Below are 9925 nucleotides of genomic sequence, written 5' to 3' on the forward strand. Positions count from 1 at the left end.
CAAAACAATCGATCCGGAGGGGCGTCCTGAGGCTGAAGTCGCTTGGATCGGCACTGATTCGATGTTTGAGTGGCAGGAACGATAGACAACATTTGAACTCGAACCTGGGCGACAGCCTGATGGGGAGCCTGATCAGATGCAACTGAAATACCAGAAGGGCAGAAAAAACGGAGACTGGATGGACCCTGGATTGAAGCTGGAGGAGAATGATCTCGTAATGACAGAAAATCCTGGGAATCCTCTGAATCCGATGACGACTGCTGTAAGTATTCCATTATTGAGGTATACGAAAGTTGATGGGTCTTGAAATCGCTTAGGTTTATGCCAAAATGAAAAAATACAAGACAGCTAGGTAGAGGTGACTAATGTTTAAATAAGGTAGATTTAATTGATGACAGGAGATGATAGGTTGTTGGTGCCTAGCTCCGCCCCCTGAACCTCACATATAGGTTAACATTTCAGTAACACTGTCTGGTATCTAAATACTGTATTTCACTACTGACGTCTTACAAAAGTTCTGCAGTTTTGCACATGCTAAGCACAAGCATCATAACATGACAGTACACCACAGACACAGGGGAGGCCGGCCTCCTGTGAAAAAAAGAATGTGGTTCATCCAATAAAAACCTGTGTCTAGGCTCAGGTGACTGCTGGCAACAGAGCCGTGCCTCTGCCTAACTGCATAGTGTGAATTTAAGGTGTTGGTATAATCATCATCATCATCTTATTACTATATTATTATTATTATTATTATTATAAGTATATGATATTTTATGGGAGACCCCCTTGCCTCCTCTACTGCTATGTATGTAGGTGTGTATATATAATTTTTTTTTTTTTTGTAATTTTTTTTATAGATGTACTGTACTTTTACAAACTCATTGAAATTGCAGTGCAGCAATTTCCTGTTTCACAGCTGGTTTTCAAATCCTTCTTGCCTCGAGAAAATCAATATATTACGCACAAGGTTTGGGGTTGGGGGAGGTGAAGGCTAGGGAGGAATTAAATATGTTTTTTTTTTATGATTTATGTTTTCAAATTCATTGCTTATTTTTTTAAGTATAACTATTGTCATGGACTTCAAGGTATATACACACACACACACACACACACACACACACACACACACATAGTAGTCACACATTATTAATGAATTACATTAAATCCCTTATCCTATCGTTTCCCTAACATTTTGAGAAAAAACATTACAAACTCTCCCTCTACTAGGCATGAAAAATTATCATATACAGAATAAAATGTGTTCAAAATGAAGACTATTATTTTAAAGAGTCTCTTGTAAATTGCAAAGGGCTGAATAGTGCCCAACACTATTTGTTTCAAAATTTTTCTGCAGAGAACATAATTAAAACACAATTAAAAACAAGACATACCATATTAAAAACAATTAAAAACTTTAATTTTTCAGATCCAGTCATGTATGAAAGGCAATTCATTACAATTGTTAAAATTAATTTCTGAAACACGAATGAATTACATCTCCAAGGTTAATTTGAAGATGTAATACATTGAAATGTTTATATACATGTATTAATACTGCAATCTGCTAACAGTTCACTATGTAGAACTTGCTATTGAGAAGACACCCTTAGTTTCACTTAAAATTTTTACTAAAGCAATGGTTTCAATTTTAATCTCTCTCTCATCTCATCTGTGAATGCTTTCAAGCTCTTCTATGATTAGCTAAAAACATGACAGAGTATTTTACTACAGTTTAGCTTTGCTTCTTCAGGACCATATGGTTGACCTAAATGTTTTTTGTGAAATCCAATGAGCCACATGAAATCCATGCAACCTCACAGAGTTCCTAACTCCCAGGAATTCCTGGAATTTATCATTTGCAAAGGGACTGTCTGTTTATGCTCTGCTTGTTCGGGGTTAGGTTTAAATGTGTACGGTTTTATTTATTTCTAGGCACTCTGTGTACTATATATGAGCATGCTAGTCTACACAGTGATACAGTGCTATGTATTCTTTATCCACAGGTACCTCCCAATTTAAAAAGCACCAAGCCTGCCAGACCAGCCTTTTTTTCTGCTGGGTTTGTTCAACTTTCCTGAAATATTTATCAAATTTGTCTTTAGACTGACAAACACTGAATTTGTTATTGCTATACATATACCATATTCGGTCAAGTAAAAGTCGACCTGGTGTAAAAGTTAAACCCCCCCATTGTGAGGGTGAGATTCGGGTATTATTTATTTATTTATTTGTTATTGAAACAGAGATGGTAAGTTTAGTGTAACAGAAAACAAAAAAAGTTTTCCTAAATATATGTATTAGATATCCTGATGGCGTTTGAGCAGCAGATTTGCATAAATAACAATTTTATAAGCACTTCTACCTAGAACCGCAGTACGTTTTTTTTTTTTTTTTTGTATAGCCTATAATAGTATTATTTTAGTATACAAGCTCCACCTCCAGCTCCCTCCTAGCCCACATGGGAGTATGTATTTCAATGGAATGTGGGGGATGGGGTGACCTGGCTGTACAGCTGTGTCTGTGCTTTACGTGACAGCTCAAAGCAGGGAATCGTTTTTTTTTTATAGACAATGTTACGGAATCGTTTTCGCCAAATCTTGAGTTGTTTGCATTTTTATCTGAGAGAAATCAGAAGCATTTGCTCGAGTGTAACAAGGACTTGCCCACTTGAAGTGATGTGCTGCTGTCTCTCATATCAATTGTTGTGTACCTGTCAACTTTTGAAAATACAAAATCAGATGTGCAGAGCGGCGGTGGAGGTGGGGGGCAGGGTGCAGGTGCTTGGCTAAGTACTGTATATGAACTTGCCTTGCACATTGAATGCATGCCTGTCACAGGGATCCCCTGGGTTCTAAACCCTGCTAGGTACATATGGGGTTTGCAGTATTGTGTTTTGGTGTTAAATTTCTCGCCTTACAAAAAAACTTTAATTGGGTAAATGTAATGGATTAGCTACTAACACCTCATATTAGCTGCTCATGTATAGTTTACTTTGAGTTGTTGTGATCATAAGTTTTTGAAGATTCTGATCAATGTTAATTAAAGATTGCTAAATGACAAGCTTGGTTTCTTCTCACTCAAATTAAGCGTACTAGTAAAGGTCAAAGTTGTTATAATAATAGTGGAAAACACTAGTGGAGGCTTTGAGTCAATTGTTGAAGCTCATAACATCAATACTATATATATAGTAACTCTTGACTGTGTCTAAGACTTTTGCATAGCAGTTATATTTCCATACAGCTATGCTATAGAAAAACAAACTTGTTTATATATATATATATATATATATATATATATATATATATATATATATATATATATATATATATATATATATATATATATATATATATATATATATTTTTTTTTTTTTTTAAACAAACAATTGTATTGTATATTCTTCTGCTTTGGTGAAAAAATAGTCCATCAGACATGGTTAAACTGTTTTCAACATTTCCAACAAGCAATACAATAATGGAATACTGTTTTATCCCAGTCGGGCTCAAAATAATTAATTGTAGTCCTGTCCAGCTACTTACCTCAAATGCCTGAAGCTAGTTAAAACGAAAGTACACGCAGCCGAGAACATGCTAGACCCGGGGAAGGGCGAAATTGAGTTGCAGGCTTTGCAATGTGCTAGGCTGTGATGGGGAATAACTAGCCAAACCGGCTAAAATAACATTAAAACATGGCTATATCTATATATACAGCTTTTAGCGAAAATGATCGAGAAAAACAAGTAATAAGGCACAATAGAGTAGTAATAAAAAACTATACCCAGGCTCTCCGTTGCAAGTTTAATACGTTGTGTATTGATAATTTATTAATCGAACCGTAATTAGACAAAAATAAGTTCCGCCGTACATTAAACTATATTTATGCACAGTTTAAAACCCTACAGCAGCCAATCAGCGTGCAGCATCCGAACATTCCCTTTTATAAATACCATTATTATAAGCACTTACCAAAATACATTATATACCATTATTACAAAAACAACTGCAATCAGATCTGTGGGCCTCATCTGTAACCTTACAATATGACAAACTGCCTGTTACTTACATTCTGTTCAGTACAGATATGTTCAACCTTTGCAGTCAAAGGGCAATACTGTCTTTTGACTGCTAGAGTGACTAATGGCCTTTTTTATGAGAAACAGCACAAACTACTTTTGCTATTGTGACACAATTAGCCATCCAATAGTGTTGCAAGTTGCAATCAAAGGATTTATTTAGTAAAAGAAGGCACTTTTTTTCCTGAGGTTGACTCACCTCAACAACAACATTGTAAATACAATAAACCATGTAAATGTTTACAATCAAAAATGAAACAAGAATGCTGCTGCATTAACAACCTTGAACTGCCAGGCAAGCAATAATTATGATCCCTGCTTGTGGAGGATTTGATAAATGTCATCCCTGTGCAAGATGAACCCAAAACTTCCTGTCAAGTCCTGCATCAGTCAGTCAGTGCGTAATATTACATGGAGAGGACATTTACACCCCTAGGAAACATACTGGTTAACTTAAAAACATCCAACTCAACCCTTAACTACTTGCCTCTTTATACACCCCTAGGAAACATACTGGTTAACTTAAAAACATCCAAGTCAACCCTTAAGTACTTACCTCTTTATACACCCCAAGGAAACATACTGGTTAACTTACAACTCAACCCTTAACTACTTAACTCTTTACCTACAAAAAGCACAGTGCTTGTACTTTACTTTTACTGTTCAAGTAAATATTTAGCTTTAAGAAAAAAAAAAACACATACCCTTTTGTGTCCCAGTACTAATATAGAGTAAACTGAATGATATGGAAAGTGAGATCATAACACACTGATATGAAAGAAAGAATGTGGTTAAAATGATGTCCCCAAACAAGGCAAACACATGGGCTATGTGCTGTAGGCTTTGAGGCAGCTGTGGTTACATATATTGTTAGACACAACTATTTACCTAATTGCTTAGTATTTGTTCTTCTTCAAAGCTGCTGTTTACAAGACTGCCTTGGCACAGTTTTAGACATCTATGATAACAAGTGCTGTCCTAAAGTAAACAGTCTCCTTTGCATTTGCTAATTAATACTTTCCTCTTCCTGTGATTACACAGATTATACACAATATATACAACAGCGTTTTATTTTATTCGACAGGTCTTGTAAAACACATTTCCTCATTATCAAATTATGCTTTATGTGACAACAGTGACTTATTCCCAGAGTTTAAAAATCAAATGTATATCTTGCCAGAATGATGAAGGGTTTTCAGATTTACACAACATTTCAAAACTGTAATTTGTGTGGTGTCTGTTTCAAAATATAAGGTTATTGAAGAAAAAAAAATGCTTGGGCAGCTGTTTTTTTTATTGATTTGATGAAACACAAAGAAATGGTAATCTACTTAAAAGTTTGTCTTGAAAATCTAATGGTCTGTATGATAATTCTATGCTTCGGCTGGTCAAGAGTACTCAGTTTTGTTCTGTTTGCCTCCGTTCTGGTCTCAATCGCTCCGTAAACAGTGCTGACATAAACCACCATGATAGCCTGTTTGTGATCAAGCATTTAAAAATTCCAATAATGTATTTTTCTATTAGCTTCTCCAGGTCAGCGGTAGTAATGTATGGATAGTGAACTTTGTCTTTGCCTCCTTTTCTGTATCTCTTCATTATCAACAAAAATACATGATTGGCATTTTTAAATGCTTGGTCACAATAGGCTAACATTGCAGGTCATGTCAGCTCTGTTTATGGAGCGACTGAGCACAGAGGTTTAAAATTTTTGATTAATTACAATAAATGGAAACGTTGAAAACCTCCAGTTTAATGTTTACAACAAATATATGACTTTGTTTTGTACATCCAACTCAACTACAGCCATATGTTAATGCAACACAACAGACGCCCTGTCGTGTGTTACTGTACAAGCTGCTCAAGAGCGCAATACACAAAAACTCCCTAATAGTGAATATTTTAGACGCTCCAAAACTATATATGATGGAGAGTTAGGCACTTATTTTACTTGGAGATATTCTCCATGTGTGCATTGTCTTCCTGCATCTGTAGCTGATTTTTTAAGGTATTATTTTGGGTTTGCAATGGGATGTACACTGTGCTGTCGCTTCCTTTCCGTAATTATGTAACCTTTCCATGGACCATTTGAAAGGAGCAGGTGAACCACCAGTGACGACAGATTGAGAACCACTGGCCTAGAAAATTAACACACAGTAGTCCTAGCATGGTCCTATACAGATGCTCAGAATGAGCTGGAGATGTTAGTGGCACATGTGTGCAGTCTATTGCTCCCAACACACTGGGAAAACCAGAAATGTCAAAGAAATTTGTTTTCAAGGCTTGTATGTACACTCTGACTAATGGAATTGGGTGTTCGTCTCAAAAATGCATTGAGCACAGCTGGCAGCACACAAGAAAAAGTGGACTAGGAAATGCTAGCAACAAGTGCAACTGCTAAAACATGCTTTCAAAAGTTCTTAACAAATTGATGTAGGCCTAATTGAAAGTGTCGCAATTGCCCTCAGCTTTAGTACATCTCATCACAATATCTCTACCCTGTTTTGGCGAATTTCTACAGGAACACCCAGAATTACATATTCATGTAAGGCTATACACATATTCATGTAAGTGCAAATAAGAACTGAGGCTGCATAGTATTCATTAAAATGATGGTAACAGCATTGCGTTTGTTTAGTACATTTCACGCTACACTTCTGACTGGTTTACATGTGGTATGCAATGATTGCGACAGACGCAACACTTTAGTGCATCTACCCCATAGTGTTTACAATGGATGTATGTGTATTAACAGTGTGTAGCTGTGAGATTTTCCAAATATTTGATGTATTAATATTCAAGTACAGTGTTTATCTGCCAAGCCATCTGTTTTGGATTCCATTGATAAAGTCCTAGACGGTGAGGTGACAGACTTCCAACGACTTCCCATCCCAAACACTGCTGAGGCAAGAGAGCTGCAGTGTATGGAAGCAAGATGCCAGTATGCTGAGGAAACACTTAACAGTCATTTCTCTCCCCTATCGAAATGGGCAGGTGTTGCACCCTTTAACAAGGCTCACTGAGCACACGGGACTGGCAGGCTTCTTGTATCTGAAGGCAAGACAAGCTGGAATGCCAGACTCTCTCCCACCCTGAGTTAGATGCACAGGGTGAACCAAAGGGCTTCATGACCAAAATTCTCTTGGGTCAATGCAAACTCCATCTGTCCAGCCTGGTAACAAACGAACACTGCCCCCAGTGTGTGTGTCTGTGTGTGTGTGTGTGTATATATATATATATATATATATATATATATATATATATATATATATATATATATATAATTTTATTTAATTTTTTTTCCTAGGTAACACCTGGTTAATGCATTCTCCAGTCTCGCTCCAGAAAACAACAGTTGCAAGCATTTTACACCTACATTTTGAATATCCCTACACATGGAGATTTGAGCTAATGGTGGTCCTTAGCAAGTTCCATTACAATTGGACAAATTGATCTCTTGAAATATGTTTTAAAAAGTGTCAAATGTGACATACAGACAGACAGGCTATCTGTACTGTGCGATTAAGAGACACAATGATTTGTGGTAAAGAAATACAAACAGCTTCCAAGTACTGCACTTCACAATTATAATATGCAACTTTAAAGTGCTCAATCAGAATTCTAAGGTAAATGTATAAAAAAAAAAAGACAAGCAGACAAACATTTTGGAAGGTGCTTTCAAACAAGGCAGGCAGCTGCTTAGTCAAGGTGCACTTGTATAAGATGTATTATCTAAATAAATAAAGTGATACCTTATACTAACGATATCAGCCTAAATATAAATTATTTTTACAATTACAGTGGCCTCTGGCTAAGAGAACACCCCACAGGATGCAAGCGAAGTGTTCTCTTAGCTGCAAAGTGTTCTTTAAGACAGAGTTGACTACCAGACACAATTTGAATCAATCAATAAATAAATATGTATTACTTGTCATGACACACGTGGATCAACATATGAAATTAATAGAATAAGTAAGAGAAAACAGTAGGCATGTCTATGTTAATAAACTATAACAATAAAGTAACAGACAAACTAACGTTAATAAACTGTCAAACTAAATCAACACAGCACCACTACATACGTTACAAAGTGCAGCAGCAGCTCTACGTTAATTATGAATACCTGTACAGGAGCAACATTCAAGACAAAATTATTTAACAGAATGGTGAAACAACGACCAGAACGGAACATTTTGAAAAATGTCCAACACGATAAATACAGTAGTAAAGCACATCAAATATAATGAATTACAATGTAATTCGGGATTATCCATATGTCAAAAACTACTGCTATCCAAAACTTGGTTTTGGTTTGTTTTTATTTGCTGGGTGACAGGATGGTACTGACACTGCAACCAACCTACTTTTATTCATAGTAATGTCCACTTTTGGAATTGTCGCATTCTTTCACAAAGATGTAAACAATTTGGGTAAAGACAAGTGAAACTCCTAAAGTTAACGATTAACTAAAACTCAGTTACCCGTTTAACTAAAAATCAGTTACCCGTACAATGTGCTGCTGCCTCAAACACTTACACAGCTTTAAATACCAAACCAGGAAGAAAAAATCGTCGGATGTACTTTTTCCATGCCGTTCTAGGACACAATGCATGCTGTACAGTACATTTTGCTGCCGCTTGAGCGAAGTGTTTAAATGTTACTACGCTATGAAGTGTGTTCTTTCTTACTCGTTTAAGGTTTAAAACTTACATCCGCAAAAAACTATTATTAAGATTTTTTTTTTTTCTTTTTTTTTTTTTTACAACAACAACAACTTCTAGTTTGCTTTTAAGCTCCTACCTTTCTTGTCTTGTAAGTCACTGCAGCCGAGTGCGAGCAGGGAAGCCAGGAGGATCCCAGTTTTAAATTGCATTGCTGCGCTGTTTCTTGGGTTCTTCATGATCTATTCTGTAGAAGCGCAGTTTTAGTCCATATTTAGGCTTGCTGTGGTAAAATAGACTTCTTTCTTTCGATGACAAGCGAATACACAATTATTTTGGGGATAACTCGGGTTGTTTTTTCCCCTATGAGTGGAACTTTGACAGCTCCACCCTCTCCAAGTCATTTACTAGTAAGTAACTCGTCCTGAATGTCGAGGACTCCAGTATTCCCCGTCTGACGTCACAACAAGGAGGAAGGATTACAGTGTTGTGTTGGTACAAGCAGGTAGATTAATGATGTCGGAATCTCTGACTGGTCCCGACTGCAAACACGCACCACATTCGTTATTGCAATTCTGATATGATACGGAAAAGAAAGTAGCACTAATCTAAATATTCTACAGAATACCATGTTCCTAATTTAATGTACTTAATTTGTTTAAAAAAAAAAAAAAAAAAAAATTGTTGAAAGTACAGCGCAGGATTATACTGCAGTTTAAATAACGCAGTGTGTTGGTGGCAGTTCCTTGTTTATGCAGACCTAATTGTGCTACATAGATTTAGTGAAGTAACTGATGTTACTGCTTTCTAAACACTACATTATTAGTGCTGTATTTTATTTAGTAAAGACAAGTACAGAATGGCTTACGTTCCTCTTGTCAAAACAAGCGCACATAAGTTAAAGAGTTGTTTTAAAGTGGTGAAAAGGTTGCCCACTAAGCAGAATTTTATTGACATAAAACATTGAAAGTGAAATGTAAAGAGTCTGCAAAATGGTGTTAAACTAAATATAGCATACCTGCCATTATTTAAAAAAAAGAAGGGGAGGGCAACTCTAGCAATGAATTGAGCGCTTTAGGGCCATAGTAACAACTATTCACAGAATGTAAGCAGTAGGCACCTGGAATTCCAAGATGGAGTTTTGTATATGTATCAGACACGTGGAGTATGTCTGATTTTCAGGTATTGGTTTGTG

At 36.3% G+C, this 9925-nt stretch overlaps 1 protein-coding gene across 1 annotated transcript in view; it reads right to left on the minus strand.

Annotated features, from left to right (window-relative positions):
• Positions 1 to 9173, minus strand: part of LOC121314598 (epidermal growth factor receptor-like) — a 148152-nt gene extending 138979 nt beyond the window's left edge. The window contains exon 1 of the mRNA XM_041248031.1: positions 8870 to 9173. Within this exon, the coding sequence (XP_041103965.1) occupies positions 8870 to 8969 (100 nt within the window). The 5' untranslated portion in view covers positions 8970 to 9173. The remainder of the gene's footprint in view (positions 1 to 8869) is intronic.
• Positions 9174 to 9925: the final 752 nt, after the last annotated feature.

The sequence above is a fragment of the Polyodon spathula genome, chromosome 4 (genome assembly GCF_017654505.1).
Source record: "Polyodon spathula isolate WHYD16114869_AA chromosome 4, ASM1765450v1, whole genome shotgun sequence".
Taxonomy (NCBI): domain Eukaryota; kingdom Metazoa; phylum Chordata; class Actinopteri; order Acipenseriformes; family Polyodontidae; genus Polyodon; species Polyodon spathula.